General features: G+C 38.0%; 1 protein-coding gene across 4 annotated transcripts in view; it reads right to left on the reverse strand.

The window, feature by feature from the left end:
• The window catches only part of TBC1D5 (TBC1 domain family member 5), a 504373-nt gene that overhangs the window by 177529 nt on the left and 300384 nt on the right, over positions 1 to 26460 (reverse strand). For all 4 annotated transcript variants that reach the window (XM_060180867.1, XM_007529715.3, XM_007529708.3 and 1 more), the window contains 5 exons: positions 20585 to 20687; positions 13426 to 13514; positions 9665 to 9715; positions 9503 to 9572; positions 4775 to 4947 (listed from right to left, as the gene is read on the reverse strand). In XM_060180867.1, coding sequence (XP_060036850.1) covers positions 4775 to 4947; positions 9503 to 9572; positions 9665 to 9715; positions 13426 to 13514; positions 20585 to 20687 — 486 coding nt within the window. The remainder of the gene's footprint in view (positions 1 to 4774; positions 4948 to 9502; positions 9573 to 9664; positions 9716 to 13425; positions 13515 to 20584; positions 20688 to 26460) is intronic.

Raw genomic sequence — 26460 nt, forward strand, 5'->3', positions numbered from 1 at the left:
ACATATGGAACATCTGCTACATCAGAACTCCACATATATATTTTCTTTTTTATGCCACGTTTATTTTCAAGAAAAATTTAAGTGGAGTAACTGCAAAATTTCCTTGCTGATGATTATAGCCATATTAAGAAGCTGATTTAGGAAAATTTCAATGCACTTGCTCAATAGTGGGAAAAATTAAAACTTGGACTCAGCAGAAGGTACAGTTTTTTGCTAATACTTTCTCAGTATGTATTACGTACTTATTTAATTTCAATTCCACATAAATTGTTGATATAACATTTTTTCATTAGCATGGAAAAAATGACACTCATAACACTATCCATAATATTGATTTTTTATTTTCTTCAAATATTTTAGTTTATAAGAAATAATTGTCTTGCAGATGGGGAAACCGAGGCATAGAGTGGTTATTCAACCATTGGTCACAGAGAGAAAATGCATCACAGAGCCTAGGCTTTAAGCATCTTCTGCATAAATGGATCCCCCCACTCCCAGTGTGACCAACTCCTGAACCTCTGCTCACATGTGCCTTTCTTGCCATATATTCTTTTCACCATCCACCCTTATATACCCTTTGAATTGTAAACCATGTAATTATATTAGAATTTTAACGTAAATACAATTTTAAGAGTGTGAAAAAAAGAAATACTTGTTTTATTTGAAAGTCAAAACTCTGTCAACACACTCCACATGCGAAAGCACGTGTCAGATAATGCAATTATGGGTTTTGATATCAAACTCTGAAGAGCAGTATTTACTAACTGAAATCGATTATATTTGACCACTTGGTGATGATTTAGTCAAACTGTAAGCTAATTATTTTCAAATACCAATACTGAATCTACACCTAAATCAAAAACTTCCTTCCCAAAAGAAATAGGCAATAACCTCAGCAATGATTCCGGGTGCATCTGGGTGACAAGTCTAGCAGATGGAGACTTGTCTCAAGTGGCCTCCCCCAGGGCTCTGTTCTGGCTCCTACGCTATTTAATATTTACATCAATGACCTCCCGGAAACTTCTTCAAGGAAGTTCATCTACGCCGATGACATCTGCTGTGCAACTCAGGCATCCAAGTTCGACATCCTTGAGGAAACACTCACGAAAGACATGTCTCTGATATCTGATTACTGTAAAAAATGGCGACTAATCCCTAGCACTGCAAAAAACGGTATCATCTGTTTTCCATCTACACCATGCCTCGGCCTCGCGTGAGCTTAATGTGCAGCTTGGCGATACGAGAATCCGGCATGAAGCCCAGCCAGTCTATCTTGGCGTTACTCTCGATCGCACTCTGTCATTTCACAAACATCTCATAAAAACTGCAGCAAAGGTGGGCACGAGGAATAACATCATTGCCAGACTGGCCAGCTCCTCATGGGGCGCGAGCGCTTCCACACTGCGATCATCAACTCTGGCATTATGCTATTCCACTGCAGAATACTGTGCCCCAGTATGGTTCCGTAGCCCCCATGTCCACTTGGTCGATTCCAAATTATATTCCTCCATGAGGATAATTTCTGGAACCATCCGTTCCACCCGGTTCCATGGCTGCCAGTTCTTAGCAACATCGCCCCGCCAGATATTCATCGGGATGCGGCATCATCTAAGTTCATTTCCCACGTCTACGCTCGACCGGACCTGCCAATATACGCGGATATCTTCGCCCACCCTGTCCAACGCTTGACGTCTCGTCACCCAATCTGGTCCCCTACGCCTACACTGAACTTCTCTGTTCCAGTCTCTTGGAAACAGAGTTGGCAGTCAGCTGAGGTCAAGAACAAACACCTCATCACAGACCCCTGCAGGCGTCAACCCGGCTTTGACCTAGCACGTTATGATCGGGCCCTCCTCAATCGCTATCCAACAGGCCATGGCCGGTGCGCCATGTTCCATCGCTGGGGAGCCAGAGACGACCCGAACTGCCCCTGCGGCTCCAGACAGACTATGACCCACATAGTCAACGACTGCCAGCTCTCCAGATTCAAAGGAGGTCTCGAAACTTTACATTAGGCTCAACATGACGCTGTTGACTGGCTACGGAAGAAGGGCAAACGCTAGAAGAAGTGGTTATATAGTGAAAACAGAACATTTCATACCCACGACATACAAAAACTGTAACACTAGGCTCAAAATAATAAGATTATTATGTCAAAACAATATCATCTGTTTCTAAAAGTCAATTATCAACTTCTATGTGCTTTGGAAGCACAGGCTTAAAGAACAGTTATATTTTCAATTAACTAGAACTTTCATAGGCTACAGTGAACTAGAGCAAGCTCTCAGTGAACTAGAGCAAGCTAGAGCCAGAGCTGGAAGTTTTCATAAACCACATGATCATGATATTCTAATTAAGTAAAAGTAACAGTTGACAAGAGCAAAGGGATTGTCAAACATTGAATATTTCTACCTATAGAACACTATGATATTTTCTTAACATTGTGATTCAGTACCCATGGTTACCCTATGGTGCCCATATGAAAAAGATACCATTACATTTAATCATCTTTTCACAGATGAAGAAACCAAGATTTAAGATGGTTACAGAAATTTGTTTCATTTCAAAGCCTGTGCTTCTAACTACTATATAAAACTATAGTCAGATTACTTTTTTGTCTCAAAGAATTCAGCAGTTACCAGTAGGGAATAAACAGATGAGTAATACAACTCGAGATAGTACATACACATAGGTAAATTCAACCACACAGGCTTTTTTATATGTTAAACATATAATATAAAATATAACATAATGTAATGTGACATAACGTGACACAATATATTGAGTGAAATAAGCAAAATCCTTGCATTATAAAATGTAGTACAGAGCAAATTATGAAGAAGTTTCTTCAAAGATTTATACTTAAAAGCACTCAGACTAATTATGTTTTTGGTCAGGGAATTTCACTGGGAAATAATGGTTGAATGCCAAAGCAGCTTTATAAATCATGGTAAAGAGAAAGTTGGTGGGAACTAATGTCTGAAAAAGAAACTATGGCTAGACATTATTGTTCCCAAGCCCATACCACCAGCACTTCAATGAAATCACCAGCTCAGGCAAAGAAGTAACAGACAATACAGAATTTCAAGGAAATGATAAATATGGCCAACATTAATTTTTTCCCCAATATTTAAGAGCAATATCTAAATTTTAGCAAACAAATCTTGAAGTCGAACAATGAGCTTTTATATTTGAGTGTACAGTGATAATACTATAGAATTTAGCTACTAACCTAGCCACCAGTCATTTTAGAAAAATATGAATCTTTTTTTTATTTAATTTTTTTTTCTCCTTTTGTTGCCCTTGTTTATCGTTGTTGTTGTTGCTATTGCTGTCGTTCTTGTTGGAGAGGACAGAGAGAAATGGAGAGAGGAGGGGAAGTCTGAGAGGGGGAGAGAAAGACAGACACCTGCAGACCTGCCTCACCTCCTGTGAAGCGACTCCCCTGCAGGTGGGGAGCTGGGGGCTCAAACCGGGATCCTTATTCCGGTCCTTGCGCTCTGTGCCATGTGCGCTTAACCCGCTACGCTACCGCCCGGCTTCTGAAAAATCTGAATCTATAAGTATAAATATATTACCTAAAGTTATAAGTACAAATGATAATTCATTGGTAAAAGGGCTGCTAAGTACTTATGCAACCCACAATTTTCCCATTTTAAATGGGGGTGATGGCGATTCTCCCAACGACGAAGCAAAATTTAAGCACAAAAATAAAAACAAGAATCATTAGAGCAGGAGACATGATCTATTCATCACATCTTTGCACTTCTGGAGAAGACAGTTAAATATATTTAATAGTGAAATACTGTACAACATGAGAATATAAAGAAAACACACTTGTTTCTTCGTGTTAAATAATGGTCCCTGCTCTTGTACTAAAAGTTTGAATTGTCTGAATACTATGTGATTCAAATACATTTATTGAACAGTTAATATCAGTAGTTTCAATTTTTTGTGTTGTACCTAATGAGAAATGGAGATTATGGGAGGCATCAATGAAAGAAATGTTAAGCATCCAGTATCAATATTCTATTGTTTGAACAGAATCATTTTGTTGTCTATAGCAATATAAAACTAATAATATATATACTAAAATCAATATTTATAGTTTGGATACTTACATTAAAAACTATGGAGTGAAACTACACACACACACGTGCACAAACGCGCACGCACGCGCGCACACACACACACACACACACACACACACAGTTTCACTCTCCCCTTTTCTCCTGGTACATCATGCCATGTTATAGAAGTGAAGTGAGTAGAGAAGACCAAGGCATTATATTCACGGTGAGAGATACTTCTAATTACAAATGTAATTCTGAAGACAGAGCAGAAAGATGGCAACACAATAATATGGCAAGAATGGGGACATTTCTTAGACTTAGTTGGGTTCAGTAATGGCTTTAAGTGTGTACAACTTAACGTGATTCTGCATGTCTTAGAATAATCTTACAAACCTGCTTTTACCATTTTGAAATTTTTAACAACTTTTTTCAAAGGAGCCATTCTTTATGATTTTACAATGGATTTGACTATCTGGATTTGAGGTATGGCTTTATATTAGACATAGTATAATAATTTCTTTATGTCTAATAAATAAGTAATTCCCAAGAAATATCAATGCCATACAAGAAAGTAATGAGCACAGATCTAATGTATAGGCCACAAAGAGATAAAAAAAAAGTTGAACCGTATTAGTTCTTGCTTACTATTATGCACCTGAGACATTAAGAAACCACCATACATCATAAACTGTAATACTTACAGCCCATAGATCTGTGGTGCGATTTCTAGTCTATTCAGATGCATGTACAGCTCAATGTCATGCTTCTTTAGGAGGTGATCCTGGATCTGGTTAACTTTAGTTACAATAGCAATTGTTGGCCCCAAGTCCTGTGGTCTTGCAAAAGGGATGGGAGTCATCAGTGTTTCTTTCCCCTAAGAAACATGGAAAAAAAAGAACATGAATTATTTTGATGTAACCAGACTGTCTAATCATAGTCCCTAGGTAGAAAACTGTATTTAAGGCTTGATTTACTTGCTATATGAGAGAAAAAGAGATGAGAGAGAGAGAGAGAGAAAGAAGTGACAGGCTAAAGCCATTTTCAAGCCATTTTCTGGGCCATCTGAAAATTTATGTCCTATACCATAAAACTTAAACCTGGAAAATTATAAATGAAGACCGTTTTCCTGTGAGCTCTTGACGTTATAAATAATCCCAACACTGGGATTTAGAGCATTTCTTTCTCATGGTTGTCTACCATCTGTACTCAGTTAACTTTTCAACATTAAATTCGCATTTCCATTTCACAAATGCTTTTTCTGATTTCAGCTTTACTCTAAACTTAGTGATTTCATTCACAGACAGTGCTTTAACCAATACCTATTTTCCAAGGATTTCCGAGTCTGGATTCATAACCTAAGACTCTCAAGTATCTCTGCATATTCAAAAGTTGGCAAGGAATCTTACAGAGCCAAAAGGGTTCAGCAGATTCATATCTGCTCAAAAACACGTTCATCTTTTCACCATGCCCACCTAGACCCATATTCCAAGAAGAACACAGAGCTTGCTAATTTGAGTTCCTCAGAATATTCATAGGACTCTTACCTATCTCCTCTTTAAAAGTCTTACTCTCATAACCCGAATTGAGGTCCCTTTTCCCCTACTAACTAGTATTTTTTAATTAATTTTTTATTTTTTATTATCTAAGTCACATTCTTTCATAGGTCCTAAAGGCCTCATTTTATCTGGCTAGACTCTGCTCTTGCTGTATTTCCAGAAACCCTGCAGATAACATGCTTTAAACCAAAATGTCCTCTCCTCAATGCTTCCAATAAGAAGCTTACATGTATAACTTGAGTTTTGAGGCTGTAGAGATAGTTAAGAAGTTAAGCATAGGATTCCATGTTTGAGTCCTAAAGGTGTCAAGTTCAACCTATGGTCCTACCAAATACTAGAGTTGAGTGGTGCTTTGGCCTCTCATTCTCCCTCGCTCTCGTAAATAAAAAAAAAAAAAACCTTCAAAATAAATAAAAAATGATTAAAGTGCTATTTCATTGTCTTCTCTGCTACCACACTACACTTTTTTGCTTCTCTGCCTCCTAACTTTTGAAATATCTGGAAATACTATCCCCTTTTCATTACTGGGCCAGACTTGGTGGCACAAAGATAAAGATATTGAAGCTCTTGTTCTCTTAGCTGGGAGGCGGAAACTATCAGAAACAAAAGAACTTACACTACTGCAAAGCACAGACTAATTAGATTTCCAGGGCCTACACAGAATAAGAGGGACATTTGCTTGTATTAGGAAAGCTTCCTGGAGGAGGCTTCATCTGTCTTTCCTGCATAATCTCGTTTTACCAAGCAGAGTAGCCCTTTATACTGCAGTGTCTGCCCTAGTTCCTCCATGTGCACAGGACATGAACCATACAGATCTAGTGACTCAGTCACCTTGTGTTAATCTGTATAGACAGCAAAAAGGGGGGAGCCTCTGTAACGTGGCCATTTAATACAAAAACAGCACACAAATTTTCTGGTTTTGTTATATTTACTATCTCATTTACATCCTAGGATACTTTAATCAGAGAAGATTTTCATTTTTGTTAAAATTTTTCCCAATGAATATTAAGTTGAAATTATTTTTTAAATTTTGTGTTAATTGTAAGGTATATTTCCCTTTCAAAAAAGTACAGGGGCCGGGTGGTGGCACACCTGGCTGGGCACACGTTACCCATGTTCAAGATCCTGGTCACCACATGCAGAGGGGAAGAAGCTTCACAAATGTGAAGCAAATGTTACAGGTCTTCCTTCCCCCAGCTTCCTTCTCTCCTTCCCCACAAGACACCCTTCTCTCTCTCTTCCCTTCATCTCCCTACCACCATCTCTCTTTTTTATCCCCCCTCCCTCAATTTCTCTCAGTACTATAAAATAAATGGGAAAAAGAGTCTTGGGAGCAGTGAATTGATGTGCAAGCACCAAGTCCCAGTGATGACCCTCCCAAACAGACATGATGGGCGTAGACCTCGAATAAATCCCTCTCTCCATTGTTACTGGTCAACTCTATCAGGAACAACACAATAGACCCCTTTGTGACCCCATTAGCCTCAACTTAGATCAACAACAGTAGAAATGTTCCATCCTCTGAAGGGAGGCTGGACAACAAACTTTATGCCACACCTGAGGAAGATGAGTCCTAATACTGGGGTAGCTTGAAACATTCCTACTCATGACCACAGAACGTGAGCTCAGATCTATACAGATGCAGAGGTCACCCAGGCTTCTCAGCTGAATATGGGCCCCAGATCATATCAAATCGATGGGGTTTACAAGTCAACAATATTTACACACCTTCCCCATATTAGGGAGCTACTCTCTTCCCTGATTCAGCTTTCTGGTCCTTTTCCCAGGCATGACATCATCTCCCTGCCATGACATCATCTCCCCAGACAATAACTTGGATCCACCGGCATATACGATTTCAAGCTCAGGGGAAAACAAAAACTAGTATAGCCAAAGGCCCTTTGGAATATAAGTAAAATATGCCTACTAGCTATCTACAGAACCCCGCCCCACTAGGGAAAGAGAGAGGCAGGCTGGGAGTATGGATCTACCTGTCAACGCCCATGTTCAGTGGGGAAGCAATTACAGAGCCAGAACATCTGCCTTCTGCATCCCACAATGACCTTGGGTCCATATTCCCAGAGGGATAAAGAATAGGAAAGCTATCAGGGGTGGGGATGGGATATGGAGTTCTGGTGGTGGGAATTGTGTGGAGTGGTACCCCTTTTATCCTATGGTTTTGTCAGTGTTTCCTTTTTATGAATAAATGAAAAAAAAAGAAAAAAGAAAAAAAAATTTTTAAGTATAAATTTTCCTCTGAAATGTCAATTTAACATCTGTATGTTTATGGTGGTCATGTAGGTTTTCTATTACTATTAATGTATACTTGTCTTAATATTGTATTAGTCATGATTATGAAAATGATATTATTATTTGTGTATATTGCAAAAATAGCACATTAAGCCTACCTAACATCTCTCATAAAAGTTGTGATATTTTTTCCTTATCATAACATTTTTTCCCCCCATCAATGCTGAGGCCTCCTGCCATTAGGGACAAATCCTGTGCTTCTGGCAACCATTATCATCATCATCATCATCATCATCATCATCATCATCATCATCATCATTATGGAACAAAGAGAAACTGAGAAGGAATTGGGAGACAGAGAGAAAGTGAGGCACCTGCAGCCCTGCTTCATCACTGGAACCACTCCCCCTACATACAAGTGGGCATAAGTGGCTTGAACCTTGGACCCTTGCTCTCAAGGTAATATGCATGCTCTACCAGGTGTGCCACCACGCAGCTCCTGATGAGAACTTTGAAGATCTACTGTACTTTCAGTATCTTTTCAGAACATGCAACACAGTAGTACTACTAATTACAGTCACTATACTGTGCGTTATTTCCACATGGCCTTTTATAGCTAGACATTCATATCTTTGGATCCTGTCTCTGCACCCTCCTACACCCAGCACCCCCATCCCTTGGCCTTTGTAGTCATTCCTTTTTTTTAACAAAGCACTTTATTAATTTTATTTTAATTACAGAGACATAGATAAAAAGACATATAGAGAAAGACCAAAGCCTAGCTTGGTTCTGGCTTCTAAGACTCTGCATTAACCATTACACTGTCTCCCTCCCCTCCCCATCCCTTAATGAAGACCCTAAAATGTGTGGCTAAAATCTAGACAATGTGAATTGGAGGCTTCAACAGAGATAAATATTGAAAAATTATGATAATTTGAAAAGAAAATAATATAATTTAGAGTCAGTCACAGAAGAACATGTCTCATAGGATTCTACTTGGAGGAAATGTCCACAATAGGTCAAGCCGTAAGATACAACGACTAGTAGTGGGGGGCTGGAAAAGGCTGCTGATGTGTGAGAGGTCTTCTGTCAAAGTCTTAGAGTCAGATAATGGGGAGAGCTGCACAATCTGAGCTATAATGAAACAATGTGCACTTAAGACATGAAGTTTATGATATTTTACTTTTACAAGAAAATTAAAGTTAAAATATAAAGCTAAGAGAGTAAGGATTAATGAAAGTGAGGCTGACTGTTAATTATATACTGATATAAAATAAAAACCAATTTGATAGTTTATGTAATTCAATAATATCAATTCACTAGGAAGGAACAGGTAAATTATAGCTAATAAAACTTCTAACTTTTATTTTAAGAGATTCTATTGCATGGGTAAAATACATATATATGCAAAATGTATTTGTTTATATGAAAACACCTATTAACACTGCTTATCTGCCAATATTACCATAGGTCTGATTTAGTTCCAACTACAGTCTAACTCAACGGGCACTTTAAAATTTAATTTCTTATAATAATGATGACTTTTATTCTTCGATTTAATGGTATTACTGGAAAATTGATCCCTCAAATATATAGAAAAGAAAAGATTTGTACTATATTTACCTTTTGACCATCATGTTCAAAAGTAGAAAACCAAGGCTCAGCAGTTTCCATGAGCTGTGAGAACATTGCACTAAAAAATTAAAAAATAATAATAAAATGCTAGTGTGAAATCTTCATTAAAGATGATGAAAGATAAAAATTACAAAAAGGCATTGAACTTACTAGGCATCATGTTCCAGATACTCGGGGTTCAAGAGAGCTTTCATTTCCTCACTTAGAAAAAAGAAGTGAAATTAATTTTTTAACAAAAGGAGATATACAAGTTACTCACATGCCAATTTTCACATAACATGCAAATAAAAATAGTTTTCAATAAAGAGAGCAAATCTACTAACAGATGAAATCTTTTCAATATACGAAGATAAAAAAGCACACTGATTGCATCATCTATATCACAATAATGTAATTAATTATATCAAATAAAATACATAGAATGGGAGAATATAGTTCTTGCAATGTGCCTGATCTAAATTGATCATGCCATACTTTATCGTTACTGGCCAAAACATAACAAACCAAAGTACATATTTAAACTAGTCATTTGTAGAGCAACAAAACATGATTTTCTTTTATTGGATTTTAATTTACTACATTTAACTATTCTTTACTATATTTAACATCAATTAATTCAGTGCTGGTTTTACCTTCAAAGGAGTGAAAGAGCTTAACCATTATGATCTACTCATAAAAAATATTTTAATCAAATACACAGCCTATATATTAAAAAAAACTCAGTCTGTGTTTTAAAAACTTCGAGACATACAATTAATTTTCCCCCTCATATTAATTAACTAGTGATTTATATGACTACACTTTGCTAAGAGTGTACATAAACACCAATCCCACCACCAGAAGACTGTGTCCCATCCCACCCACCCACTCCCACCCCCACCGGCCCAGGAAGCTGCATGTCTACCCCTCACCACAGGGTTTTTACTTTGGTGCCCTACTTTCAATTTAGTCAGATCCTGCTTTTAGTTTCCCTTTCAGATCTTCTTTCTCAACTTCTGTTGATAAGTGGGATCATCCCATACTCATCTTTATCTTTCTGACTTAGCTCACTTAACATAATTCCTTCTAGCTCTGTCCAAGATGGGTCAGAGAAGGTGAGTTCATTGTTCTTGATAGCTTTATTTGATATGCGGATTCTCTCAAAAGCCTAGACCAAGTAGATCAGAGGCAACCAATGGCACAGCTATATACAAGATACTGGGTACTATACAGCAAACCCTAACAAAAGGACTTTTCAAAGTTAACCCAATTACCAAATAATGTGATGATAACATTAACTATCTATTGTCTTTTTGAACCCTAAGACAGCAGGAACCTCACATCTCCACTATAGAGCCTCTACTTCCCCCAGTCCTGGAACCTTAGGATAGGGCCCACTTTCCCGTATGCCTCTCCCAATCCATATCAAATAATATTGCATCTGCCGATCGCAACCTAATCAACACAATGATTGCCACCTCAACACGCTTCAGCTCAGACTGTGTCCAGAGACTTTAGATGAGGAATGACAACCCTTCAGCTTCACTACTCGGGTGAGACCTTTCCTTTCATAGTATTCTCTAATTCCATCCCAGGTGGATCACTTTCTAACAAAGTCCCAAAACCTAGATATACACCAGTTTCTGTGAGAGAGAGCATATGTTCACACGTATCCATAAACTAGTGCAAAATATATACCTGAAAGCAGAAGTACACTAGAGTTTGCAGTGAGTATCGCCCCCCCCCCCCAACACTTCCTCTCCACTATTCCAACCTTTGGGTCCATGATTGCTCAACAATTTGTTTGGCTTTGTATATCAACTCTCTTTTCAGCCACCAGGTTCCAGATGCCATCAGGATGACGGCCAGGCTTCCCTGGACTGAAGACCCCACCAATGTGTCCTGGAGCTCTGCTTCCCCAGAGACCCATCCTACTAGGGAAAGAGAGAGGCAGACTGGGAGTATGGACCGACCAGTCAACGACCATGTTCAGCGGGGAAGCAATTCCACCTTCCACCTTCTGCAACCCACAAGGACCCTGGGTCCATGCTCCCGGAGGGATAGAGAATGGGAAAGCTATCAGGGGAGGGCGTGGGTTATGGAGATTGGGTGGTGGGAGCTGTGTGGAGTTGTACCCCTCCTACCCTATGGTTTTGTTAATTTATCCTTTCTTAAATAAAAAATAAATTTAAAAATATTTTAATCATCTATACTTTCTTGTGAAATATGTTCAGCATATATCTTTTTAAAAAAAAACAGACATAAAGACAAGGCACTAATTTTTCAAAAGATTTATTATGAGAGGGAGAGGAGGTGGGGAAAAGAGAGAGAGAGAGAGAGAGAGAGAGAGAGAGAGAGAGAGAGAGAGAAAGAACACCACTCTGGAACGTGTGATGCCAGGGATCAAACTTGGGACCTCATGCTTGAGAGTCCAAATTTTATCTATTGCAAGGCTTCCCGTGTTGCTTTGATAGTAACTATATCTTTATTATATCTTAGAATAAATTAAGTTAAGGCAATTAAGACACATGTATTCTAGTCATATTCAATAAACTTAGTAAAATTGGAGAAACTAAAAAAAAAACCAGTACTCTGTATTAGGCAATCATATTTTAGGAAAAGCTCCAATTATATGTCTAGTAAGCTAGCGGATCAATAAAGATCATGCAGATAGGTACATGAAATATTTTATATTTTTCATTATCTACATCTAGATGGACAGTATAATACTTCTGATAAAGGTTTATAACCCACAGATTTCCATTCTGAAGATGTTTCTATGGTGTAGGGCTCCTGTCTCAGAAAATACATTGGCCACAACTTTTAGCCACTCATCTGCCCTTGTACATTTGGGTTGCTTCCAAGTTTGTGCTATTATGAACTGTGCTACCGTCAACTTTAGGTGTACCTACATTTCTTTGGATAGGTGTTTGTGTTTCCTTTGGAAGAATCCCCAGATGAACTGCTGGGTCGTATGGTAAATCCATTTCTAGTGTTCTGAAAATCTGTAGGCTGCTCTGAGTCACATTCCTACCAACAGTATAGATGTGTTCCTTTTCCACCAGATCCTTGCCAACGGTTATTGTTTCTGTCTTTTCCAATATATGATATTCTCAAAGTTGTAAAGTGGCATCTTGTTCTTGTCTTTATTTGCCTTTATCTGATATTAAGTATCTGAGCACTTTCTCATATGTCTATGCCAACAACTGTACTATAAACAATTATCCCAATAAAATGAAAATACATCTACTAAGTAACTAAAGTTATTTCCTGAAAACAATGAATAAATGTTTCTCAAAACACAGGCCTTTTAAATTTATTTATATATTTAGATGATCCTTTGTGGTACTGTCTTCATATCTGCAGACTGAATTGAGTTCAAACTTACGGAGGACAAAGTATCTCACAGATAAGGTTTGCAGAGAGCTTGTGATCAACAGGGTCATTATAGCATAATATATCTGGGTCATTGAAGACAGTATAAATGAATATTATCAGTCATTAACACTCTGCCATTATAAAAATGTCCTCTCCACAATTATCTTTCTTTGACATCGATTGTTAAAAATTATTTACTTATTTATGTGAGAGAAAGAAAGAAAAGGAGAGAGAACAAAAGTATCAGGCTGGCACATATGATGCCAGGGATCATATCTGGGACCTCATGCTTAACTGTCCAATGCCTACCACTGCCCCACCTCCCAGACTGCCCTTGGGTATGGTAAAAACTTAACAATCGTCTTTAGAGATATTTATGATTACAAACTTGCCCCAAAACTTAACTAGGATTGAACTAATAAGTGGGACTTATAGCAGCCACGTGAAACAAAATCAAATATGCAATTTACAAAATACCCTCAGTTCATGAGACTTTGAGGTGAAAAGGATTACAGCAAACTGAAAAAACAAATGGAGTTCATATAAATACTTGCCTTGGCTGTGCAGACTCACTGGCATGAAGAAAAGCTTGGTGGTCACAGTGGAGAGTAAAGACTATAGGCGCTAAGAGCTCATGCATGCCCTGGAACAGAAGATGGGGAGAAACAGTAAGTGCAAATGTTTACATACCACTAGTGGACAGAAGCTATTGATGTTTGTCATCAACATTACCGTGTGACACAGAAAAGCATAAAAGTGAAAAGCTACAACATGAAATTTTATCTGCTTTTAGGATTTGATTCCAATTCAACACAGCACATATTCTTTAAAACATGGAGAGCAGTTCTCTTTTAAATGACATAACAAACAATAAATTGGCATGGTAGACAACCTTGCACCTGTCAGTTGCTTCAAGATCTGTACTCATAAATATGAATTTCACTTATGCAAATTATAATCATGAGCTACAGTATAAAGATCTGCAGCAAGAAGGGCAACTCAGAGCTGTAGACCTAAGGAAATTATACCCAATGTTTTCATTATATAATGACTCAAAATTAGGATGTCTGTAGATTTAAGAAGAGCTGAAGTCAGCTAACTGGAAATGCTGGATAATAAAAGGAACAACCTTTAACAGATTTGACAGAAAAAAGTTTTCATAGAAAAATGTTTAGTGTATTTAGTCAGAAGAATACTATATGTACATTTCCCCTGTATCTTTGTATCATAGAAATACCAGGTAACTTTTCAAAGTGTTTTGATGGTTCTGCCAATTTTTTCCATGCTATTGGTATTTACTAGTGGGTCATAGAAATAAGCACAGAAGTAAAATGGAGCAGTAGTAATTACTAAGTTGCCTTTAAAAAGCATTAGAAAATCCCCCTAATTATTTACTATTATGGTAGAAGTAAAATACTACACAGTAGGTACACAACTTGCTACTGAGATTAATCTACTCTTAAACATAAAAATATTTTAGCAAGTTAAGATATAAAATATATGTTGTTTCTTTCTTCAGATGAGCATGATTAAATTATCCTTTTGTTTAGTAAATACAGATGACTTTTCATGAAAAGACAAGATAAAATACTGTTTTTACAGGAAATAAAAATAAAATATGGAAGCAGATAAAATACATATTTTTATGGTAGAGAAGCAGAGAAATTATGTATTTTTATGGAAGAGTTGGAAAACACTTTCTCAGAGTGACAGTTACGCAGTCTTCTGCAGAGACTAATAGCTTTATGCTTTTCTTAGGAATCAAGTCATCACAACATAGTAAACTATATCAGAATTAATTTTAAGTTAGCACTAGTCTTGAATTAGGACTTACTGGTATTTTAACAATTAACAATTTATACAATAGCTATGCTACCTTTAAATCTTCTTAGGTAAGCATCTCCTTATGAAACAAAACTTGAAGAGGACATAGCTAAACAGAATATGACAGAAACTCAGACAGAATCTAATAAAATGTTGTGAAATATGCTTAAAAATTTTGAGGTGAAGTTGGAAAATCAGAGGGGAAACAAAAGGGTAGTTAAAGAAACAGGTAGAAGGGGTCAATTTTGTACTGGTGAATGATACTAGAAATCTGGTGGTAAGTGTGGTGTGGTATATTATCAAAACGTGCAGTTATAGCCTAAAACAGAGTGGCTGGATAAATAAAACACCTACCATTATACATATGGAGTGAAGTTGAATTATAATGTGAAAAAAGAAAATAGGTGACACTAACTCAAATTTCAAAATTCACATGAACAAATAAGGGTGATCTTTGTATGATGGTAATTGAGTCATTCGAATAGCAAGAAGACAACCTTTTACAAATTCAGTGTTGACGTCCAACTAAACTCGGGATGTTTTCACAAATAAACTTGGAAAAGACTGGTTGGTTTTGCCTTCTCAACACTAGTAAGACCCGATTACTAACAAATGGCAAGCACAAAGATATTTCGAATGGGAAAGAGACCTCTCTAGATAGGATGACCATAAACCCAGTAGGCTGGATTTCCATCATGAATGCACTATACTGGAAATTGGACATACTTTTCATTTGTATATAATGAGAAATACTAGAATATATTAAATTCTCGGGCCCCAAATGTGTGTTTTTCACCCATCTATGGTGTCAGCATTTCTGCTTCCTTAAAGCCTGTATCCCTGTTGAATCATTAGTAGTCACTGCACTTCAAACTCATGCCAGTTGAAATAAAGGTAACAAACTTTTCTTCATCAACAGCCTGTAGGCTCAACAAAATTGAACCTGTTCTTTTATCTGCCTGTGTTCATTTAGCCCACCAAGCAGTCTTTATTAAAGCTGAGGCATCAGGCAGTCAAAGTTCATTAATACCATTTATATAATCTCTGCAGTTTCAATTAACTCAGCAAGACATTCTACTACATGATAACAGTCTCATTAATTCAATAAAACCCCATCACTATTAACAATATGGTCGATGTTAAACGGGGTGTCACCTAGTACAAAATAACAGCTTTAACAGCTTGTGATGAGACTCAAGGTTTTCTCTTACATTTGATCTGGCTAAATATACAGTCCTTCTACAGAAGGTATTACGATGTAAAGAGTCTACTGAATTTTAAACATATACAGGGAGTAATTCATTCTTAGTAAATGGTGCCAAAATAGTATTTTATTAAGTAACTGATTGACTGCTGAAATGATCAAGAATCGGATCTAATCTCGCATTCACAGTAACCTACACACATCACATGTTATTAAGTGTTCAGTTATTATGTCTTTATTTCTTGCTCCTGGACCTTCTTTCTATTATTATAGAGACTCCTTACTCTAGATTTAATTTCAAAAGAAAAAGGAAATACGGGCTGGGGAGACTGAATTAATGCTTATATAAAAGACTTTCATGCCTGAGGCTCTTGAGGTGTGAGGTTCAATTCCTAGCACTACCCTAAACCAGAGATGAGCAGCAATCTGGTCTTTCACTCTCCTTCATCTGTCTGATTAAAAAATAAGTAACAGGGAGTCGGGCAGCAGCGCAGCGGTTTAAGCGCAGGTGGCGCAAAGTGCAAGGATTTGGCGTGAGGATCCCGGTTCGAGCCCCGGCTCCCCACCTGCAGGGGAGTCGCTTCACAGGCGGTGAAGCAGGTCTGCGGGTGTCTGTCTTTCTCTCCCCCTCTCTGTCTTCCCCTCCTCTCTCCATTTCTCTCTGTCCTATCTAACAGTGACATCAACAACAATAACTACAACAATAAAACAACAAGGGCAACAAAAGGGAATAAATATTTTTTAAAAATTAAAATAAATAAATAAAAATAAAAAAGGAAATAAGGTGCATAATTTGGAATAATTTTAATCTGACCTAATTAGCTATGACCTAATCTTTTACTATGAGTTACCATCAAATATTTCAGAGAGAAAGGAGGGTAAATGAGGACACAAGCTTGGTGACAAAAGGCAATGAAGAGTTTAAGCTACAAACTAATTAATGCTACAAAATCATTTTGACCCTTGACTTATTGTAAAGTCTTTTTTAAAAAATTAATTTACTTGGCAAAACAGACATGTTTATTCAATGAAAGGTCTGTTTCCCCACCTGCAGGAAGGTTGCTTCACAAGCGATGAAGCAGGCCTGCAGGTGTCTATCATCCTCTCCCCCCTGTCTCCCCCTCCTCAATTTCTCTCGGTCCTATCCAACAACAACAACAGCAATGGCAACAATAACATTAACAACAACAAGGGTAACAACAAGGGCAACAAAAGGGAAAAAAAGGCATCTAGGAGCAGTGAATTTGTAGTGCAGGCACTCAGCCCCAGCAATAACCCTGGAGGCAAAATAAATAAATAAATAAGATCTTAAAAATAAGACACGTCTCATTTAGATCCTTAGTAGCGGTTACTAGAATGGTAATATATCTATATATTAATTTGGGAATAATCAACAATTTTACTTAGCACCTACCCATCTAAAAACAGGTTGCAAGAAACAGAGATATAGAGGGAAAGAGACAGATTTTCTTTACTGTTTTTATTTGTTTTGTTTCCTATTTATTAGTGATTTAATACTGATTTATAAAATTATAAGACAATGGGGTATAAGTCCACACCTTTCACACCACCAGAGTTCCGCATCCCCACTCCTTTCATTAGAAACTGCAATAGTTCACCCAGTGTCATGGATATGGGTTGGCTGTTATTTTTATAAGTATCGAGGTTTGTTCATTTCCCTATGGTCCTACCTTCTTCTCTTCTTTAAGTCACATCTACACACCTACTACTACTTCTGAGTGTTCTTTCTTTTTTTCCTCATCTCGCTCAGAGTCCTGACAGAGTTGGAGCTCAGAGCCTTCCAGTGATTTCCCCCTCACATCTCTCCCTTTCTATAATTATGGACCAAAATTCTTTTTGCACTCCAGAAGGTGGTGGGAGTTCTCAGACAGATATTTGAGACACATTAGAACCATTCTACTTCCCAGAAGGTACTTCCATGTGGTGACCAAAGACTTGAACCCGGGTCTGTGTATATGATAATATGTGTGCTCTACGGGGTGAACCACTTCTTGGCCTCCTGTATGTCATACATGTACTGCTGTCATCATACAAATGTATTATGTTATAATGAGCTGAAATTATGTAGTCATAACTTTTGACTGCCAGGGATTTTACTAATATTGTTTGAATTTACACTTACTGTACATTTGGATAAATACAAAAATATCCAGTGTGCAGTTTAGTTGTAATAACATTGTTTTTCAATATGAATCTCCACTGTGTATATTCTTGTATTACACATTAGTTACATTTCACTAAAAAATGTATACAATTGGTCAGGAGAAACACTGGAAAATATCTATAAACTAAAGGATAATTATTGTCCCTATGAAAACTTTTACTGGAATCATCAAACAAGTAAATGCAATAAAACTGAGGTTAACTTAGACCACATAAAAATCCCTAGGTCTACTTCCTCTCTAACTTGAAGCCAGATTCCACAGACCTGACCCAGTTTGGATATGACAAATGACACTCAACTCCTTAACAAATGAAATAAAGTCTAAACTTACCAGATAAAGAAAGTAACCTGGGGCCAGGCAGAAGTGCAGCAGATTAAGTGCACATGGTGCAATGTGCAAGGACCGAGGACCAGTATAAGGATCCTGGTTCAAGCCCCTAGCTCCCCACCTGCAGAAGGGTTGCTTCACAAGCTGTGAAGCAGGTCTGCAGGTGTCTATCTTTCTTCCCCCTCCTACTGTCTTTCACTCCTCTCTGGATTTCTCTCTGTCCTATCCAACAACAGTAATGGCAACAATAATAATAACAAGGGCAACAAAATGGGAAAAATGGCTTCCACGAGCAGTGGATTCCTAGTGCAGGCACCTAGCCCCAGCAATAACCCTGGAGGCAAAAAAAAAAAAAAAAAAAAAGCTGGAATGGGCAGGAGGCTGGCTCACCTAGTGATGGTCTTTTTCATCTATCCCAGGCCATCCTATCACCTGGGGCCCTAGTCAAGGAACCCTGGGTTCAGATATAGATAATGATGGGCCGCCACCTCTTAACAGCTTCCTCTCCTCCAGCACAGCTGCTCACAAGCATCATCACAAGGTCTCCTGCAGGCCTTTCGAGGGCCTTGCCCGCACTCTAAAGCAGCAATGGCAAGGATACCCCACTCTCTAAAGGGAGGCTGGGTCATCCTACTCCGCTAGTGGAGGAAGACGGGTCCTGAAGAGTACAGCGAGAGTGTCCCCAGTTGAGGCCATGTACTGTGAGCTCAGACTGTCAGGGACTCGGGTTACAAGGCTCCTGTGTGACTGTATCTGTACGCTGTGTCAGACCAATGGGGTAAACAGCTAATTGCAATTATACACTTTCTTCAAGTTTGGGAGCTACTCTCTGCCCTAACCCAGGTTTCTAGTTCCATTCTCAACTTTGACGCCATCTTCCAGACAACGTTTTTAGTCCACCTGAATGTCAGCTACCAAGCTCAGGTAAAAATTGCCAAAGTCATAGGTCCCTAGAGAGATATCTAAAATATACTTCCCAGCTTCTTTCCACCCCAGGGATCCTAATATTCTCTATCCCTGCTTTTTGGTTCCTGTTTATTAAACACTTTATTCTTCTTTATATCTTACTTTCTTTCAGCTATCAAGTTGCAGATGCTACTATGATTCCATCCTGGCCTCTCTGGGCACATGATTTCACCAATGTGTCCTGGAATCCCACCTCCTCAGAGCCCTGTCCCACTAGGGAAAGATACAAACAGGCTGGGGGTGTGGATTAACTTGTCAATGCCCATGTCGGAGGAGCAATTACAGAAGTCAGACCTCCCACCTTCTAATCTCCATAAAGAATTTTGGTCAATACTCCCAGAGGGGGAGAAATGTTAGGGGAAGACGACCAGAGGTCTCTGAACTCAAATTTCATCTGGACCCAGAGAGAGAAGAGGAAAAAAGAAGGACATTCAGGAAGCAGCAATAGGTGGAGATGTAACTTAGTAAAAGAAGGCAGGACCATAGGGGAAAAGAAGGGGAGAAATCTATGCAGATAGTCATAGATAGAATACTGAACCCATTATCTGTGACCTTGGGAAAACTATGGCAGTTTCCAATGGAGGGAATGGGGACACAGAACTCTGGTGGTGGGAATGATTTGGAATTATAGCCCTGTTATCCCATAATTTTGTAAGTCAATATTAAATCATTAATAAAAATACAGTTCAACAATCTTTGCTTTTGTAATGGCATGAGTCATATAATAGGAAAACAATAAGCAAAGTATAAATTTCATAAACATGAAGGTAGTTTCTGAAGGTTTTTTATCATTAAATTTTAAGGAATAAGAGGGCATTGATTATTTTGTACATTCCATGTCATATACTCATAAATGTTGTTCAAATGTTGTGCTTAGAAACAATATTTATACATACGGTTCTGAAAAGTTTTGTTACTAGATTGACTTCAAGATACTGTTTATAAAACAAACTCCCAAAAGTTGAAAGAAAAGATTGAATGCCTTACAGGAGACAGTTTGGTGGAATGTCTCATAATAAAGAAGAAGCATATGTGCTTCAATGAGCTTGCTTCTCTCACCATGCAGCTGACAAGCAGCTCTCTGATTGCTTTACTATTAAGACACAACTCTGGATACAATAAAGGCGACATTATTGCTCTATCATTTGTCAAACTGGATAGAAAATTGTGAGCCAATGGATGCCACCTGTACGATATTTTCATTACCTGTTTATAAAGCAACTGCTCGTTTTCTCTAGCATAACAGAAAAGAACATCTGTAAGAATTTTTCTCACATTTTCTTGTTGGAAAAACTGCATTTCAGGAAACCTGAAAAAAGAAAATGGAAGAGTTTAACTTTCTAGCACAATTCCAAGACCTACCCTCAGCTTCTCATTTCTGAGAAGTGCTAATGGCCAATCTATATTTGCATGCGACCTGTGCCAACGGTGGGAATGACATGAGAAAAGGGTGAGATAATGGAAATTAGACCCTTAAATATTTAAGTATTTCAAATGCATTCATCCATGTAACATCATCACCTGGTAAATTCAACAGATTTTTTTAAGCAAAAAAGAATTATTGCAGTTAGCACATTTGGGGTAGGAAACTGCTATGTTCTAACACATTTGATATTTAGAACTAGAATGTGACTATAGGTAAAACTTTTCACAATAAAATATCATTATTCATTTTATGTAACTCTCAGGATTTTAATTACTATGACCACAGTCTATCTTTAGATGATTGAAAGGAATACCTCAAATGAAACAAGGTTTTCCATAATTGTTTTAATGTTCTCTTCATCAAAATTCTACCAGTCACTTTGAAGTAACTTTAAGTATAAAAAGCATGAGAATCCATATGAAAGGAACTTAAGCAGTTGTTAATAATGTAAAAACAACCTCACAAACACCCAACGCGCAAGCACAAGGTATCACATATGCACTGAGTATATGAGAAGGAGTATCACTTGGAAGGAAGCAAACAAGTGCAATCGCAAAATGTATGAACAAAAGCACCAGAAGAGAAGCACACAAGTGGGAAAGGCAAACCAGTTACAAGTGTATGACAGCATAAGTGGCGAAAAGTATTTCAAGAACAGAGCACGGTACCAGAATCACTCATCAATAAAGGAAACAACTTCATGAAGCAAGAAAGGAAAAAAAGAATGGGGCAGATCTGGGAAGATTTACAACTAGGGAAAACAACACAGTGACTCTACACGTCCAATACGGAAGTAACAAAGAAAATAGTATTGGAGTAACTCCATGTCTTAAGAAACCTAAAAGATTACAGGAAGGGGATAAGAAGGCATTATCATGAAGTGAAATGGCAAAATCACAAACCTGGGAAGGAAAGAAAGCCTGTGTTCAAATTCATGTTGCATAATTGCTAGCTGTGTAACCTTGAGTAAATGATTGCTTAACTGCCTCATTTATTAACAAAGATAATAACACTGATCTTGTGATCAAGATGGGATAATGTGAAGGCACCAAGAACACAGCCTAGCAAGTTGTAGATGTCCAGGAATAGAGGTCGTTATTAGTCTTGAAGTACTGGTACTTTAGGTGATGAAGATGTGAACTTGCTGGTTTTAAACTAGAAAACAAGAGAACACATGAAACTGGAGAGGAAGAATACATACAGTCTGGAGGCAAAGGGCAGTACTGAAGCAGAAAAAATACTCCTGAGTGCGTCTTTTTAAAAGCAGACGTGGCCGCGTTACTTGGCATTTCACTGCCTCCTATTTCTGGATACCTCAGCTATTTCACCATGTATCCTTATCTGGTTCCCTGTGACAGCTGTAACTTTCTCTTTAGTCAAGTTTGAGTTCCTGACTATACCGATTTATGAAACACTTCTGGTTTTGGTCCTGATTTTAATATACAGACTGTCTTATCTTCAGCTTTTCCTCTAACTTCTGCTTGAAAAAAACCCTTTAACCCACCCACTGAGCACACACATTACTATGAATGAAGACTGTGGTTCAAGTTTCCAGTCCCCATCTGCAGGAGGGAAGCTTCACTGGCAGTAGATCAGTGGAGAGAGATTTCTTTTCCTAGGGTGGGGTAGATAGCATAATGGTTATGCAAAGAGACTGTCATGCCTGAGGCTCTAAAGTCCTAGGCTCAATCCCTGGCACTGCCATGAACCAGAGCTGAGCAGTGCTCTGGTAGAAAAAAAGATTTCCTTTTTCTGTCTCTCCCTGTCTTTCACCCTCTATAGAAAAAGACAGACCAAAAGGAAGGAAAGGAGGGGAGGGGAAGGGAGGAGATGGGAGGGAGGTGGAGAAGAGAGAGAGAGGAAGAATTTTTAAAATGGCCAATGGGAACAGTGGTGCAGGTACCTGGCCCCAGTGATCACAAACAAAACAAACAACAAAATAAAACTCTTTAATATGCAATTGTCCCCAGACTCAGATATTTATCTTTCCTATAATAGCAAAGTGGACCAGTTGTAAACAACCAGTGGGAATGGGCAAATTGACCTTAGATCTTTAGATAAATCTAAGTGTGATAACTCTTCTTGATTCTTAAAGAAAAGAAAAATTACCCTGCAAGTAAGATCCTGAGTAAGAATAATATATAACAGAACGAAAAGAGGTTCCAGAAAGATTATAAATGGACAGAATAGCAAAGAATCTTAAAAGCTGTTAAAATTATTTATTTTGAAGGCCCCCAAATCCATTAAATCCCTTAGAAAGTTAAAATATCTCAAGTTAGTCAGAATAAAGGATGGGAAAGTAGCTATAAAACAGCTAAAAAGTAATTTGTTGGACAATGTAGTCATTAAAGTACAAATACAACAATTTCTTTGAGAAAAAAAGCTGTTTCCTATTCTTCCCCACTGGATGACTTACATCACATGGCTTAATAATTTTGTGCATCTTTTAACAATCCTTTAGAAATTTCCAGTACACAGAAAACCAAACTGTGCAGTTATTACAACTTAAATGGATCAAGAGAAAGTACTAAAAATTGCAACATTCACTTGTAGCAAATGCCCAGGATTATCTAGTATGAGTTTAGTACTAAGTACTACAAATGTAAATTATACTACCCGTCAATTCATAGTTTCATTTGAATGCAAGATTAAAAACTAGAGAACTACAAGAATTAAATTGCAGGTAGATAATTTAAATTGCCTACTTTTAGCAAATACCCAGTCAATTTAAAATGTGTTTTAGGCAGACAGCAGATCTATGCAGTGACATACTACCTACAATTCCACTCTGCAATGCCAAGGTGCATATGAAGAAACCATACATCAAATAAGTAGGAAAAATATAGAAGTTCTTGAAAAAGAAAAGTATATTTCATTTCAGACACTGGAGAGAAGAACTGGCATTTCAGAGAAGTTTTATGCTGAAACAGTATTTGGAGATTATGCTGTCCAACCAAATCACTGACAGGGGTAAAGCAAGTAGTAAAGACTTGTCTAAAGGACACGTGGGTAGTTTTTAGGGCATTGTATTATCCAATTGCCTCACTGATCAACTATAAATGAGTAAAAAAAAAACTGTATTTATGTAACATTCCATGGATTTAAATATATCAAAAAGCCTAGATCATAAAGCTGTTCAATATACTTGACACAAGGGTACGGTTTCTTCTGTGAAAAGTTCTCACTCACAACTCATGTCCTTTTCCATCATATTCTTAAAAAATTTCAAAATAGTTTCCCTGACATGGATAGAATCTTCACCAAAGAAGGAATTCAGAGGGCTAACAGGCATATGAAAAAAAATGTTCAAAGTCGCTGACCAGTTTTTTTCTAGTAAAGACAGTAACGAGGTAACTCTTTACACCATCAGAATGCCACACATTAGGAAGAGCAGAAACAAGTGCTGTCGCGTTGTAGAGGATGCGGAGAAAAATAAACCCTTCTGTATGGCTGGCTGGAATGTAAAGTGGCCCTAACCCTGTGGACACCAGTCTGGATATTTCTCAGAACACTGGAAATGAACCTATTCTATTATCCAGCAATTTCTCTCTTGGGTGTTTATCCAAATGGAGCAAAAACACCTACCCAAAGAGATCTCTGTACATAGCAGCACAGCCTTTTTTTTTTTTTAAGTTTTTTATTTTCTTTATTAATTTTATTTACTGCATAGGGACAGACAGAAACTGAGAAGAAGAGGGAGATAGGGAGAGAGAGACACACACACATGCAACACTGCTTCACCACTTGTGAAGCTCCCCTCCTGCAGGTAGGGAGGAGGCGCTTGAACCTGGGTCCATGAGCACTGTAACATCTATGCTCAACCAGCTGTACCACAGCCCAACCCCCATACAGCGCGACTTACAACAGTCCACACTTGGAAGCAACCCAGATGTCCAATGACAAATGCCTGGCTAAGAAATTTGTGGTACAGACAGTGGACAGAAACAAGTGCTGTCGTGTTGTAGAGGATGTGGAGAAAAATAGACTCTTCTCCATTGCTGTCTGGAATGTAAAACGGCCCTAACCCTAACTACTCAGCTGTTAAAAATGATGAAGGAATTAATCTTCTTTGTCTCCTCTAGGAATCATGTTTAGTAAGATAAGTCAAAATGGTAAGGACAAACACCTTATAGTCTAACCTATAGGTAGGATTTAATAAGCAAGGAAAGAAAGGAAGAACACAAAGTGAAACTTGGACTGGGTGCGGTGTATTGCATCAAAGCCAAAGACTCCAGGGAAGGAAGGCAACAGGGGAGTGAGAGGGCACTGAGGTGCTGGTGCACGGTAGCAGAGAAGGGCCCAGGTGGGTTGAGAGTACTGTGCAGACACGTCACGGGGAGTTGAGAACCATACCCATCTGCCAACTATACCCTAAGACTCAGTTTCCCTGCTATGAATTATAATTCTAAGCTCATTTTCTATGTCATGTCATCTAATACTGATTCAAGGTAAGTAAAGTGATTTGATTATTCAATCTAACTTGAATGTCATTGGAAAGGCTAATCTATTTTTGACAAGGAATATAGGCCTAAATTGGAATAAACAATTTTTATAATTTTGAAAAATCAATAATGACTACAATTTCATATAAAAAGGGGACAATGGTAGTGACTTCATTAAAAATGAGGTAGAGAAAAAAATATAGAATTACAAGCCCTTTAGAATATAACTAAAATATGCCTACTAGCTATCTACAAAACGGAGAACCCCTAACTCTTCATCTGCACTATTCCAGGCTTTAGGTCCATGATTAGTCAACAATTTGTTTGACTTTGTATATTAACTCTCTTTTCAACCACCAGGTTCCTGATGCTACCATGATGCCAACCAGACTTCCATGATGCCAACCAGACTTCCCTGGACAGACAACCCCACCAATGTGTCCTGGAGCTCCACTTCCCCAGAGCCCTTCCCCACCAGGGAAAGAGAGAGACAGGCTGGGAGTATGGATCCACCTGTCTATACCCATGTTCAGTGGGGAAGCAATTCCAGAAGCCAGACCTTCCACCTTCTGCATCCCACAATGACCCTGGGTCCATGCTCCCAGAGGGATAAAGAATAGGAAAGCTATCAAGGGAGGGGATGGGATACGGAGTTCTGGTGGTGGGAACTGTGTGGAGTTCTACCTGTCTTATCCTATAGTTTTGTCAATGTTTCCTTTTTATAAATAAAAAATTTAAAAAATAAATAAAATATTAAAAAGAAAATAAATGTAGAATTAAAACATTTTATGATTAATTCAGCCAAAATATGTCATGAAAGTAATAGGAAAAATTGTATAGGCTATTTTTGCTAACCTCAGACAACAGAAGCCTAAAACAAATAGTTTCTACAGTTGGACAGCGAATGAAAAAGGAGACCGTACATATGGATGGGTGTACTTTAGACAAAGATGAAAAGCAAAGAGAAGGACCAGGGAAATAGTCAATTGGATTTGTACCAAATTTTCATGTCGGAGCACCAGTAGTCTTAGGTTCAATCCACCATGTATGTCAGAGTCCATCAATGCTCTGCTCTCTCTTAAAATAAAATAGAGTAAAATAAAATAATAATAATAATAATAATAATAATAATAATTTTTTTTTTTCCTTTTCCTCTTCCAGAGTTATTGCTGGGCTCGGTGCCTGCACCATGAATCCACCGCTCCTGGAGGCCA

The sequence above is a fragment of the Erinaceus europaeus genome, chromosome 21, assembly GCF_950295315.1.
Source record: "Erinaceus europaeus chromosome 21, mEriEur2.1, whole genome shotgun sequence".
Classification (NCBI taxonomy): Eukaryota; Metazoa; Chordata; class Mammalia; order Eulipotyphla; family Erinaceidae; genus Erinaceus; species Erinaceus europaeus.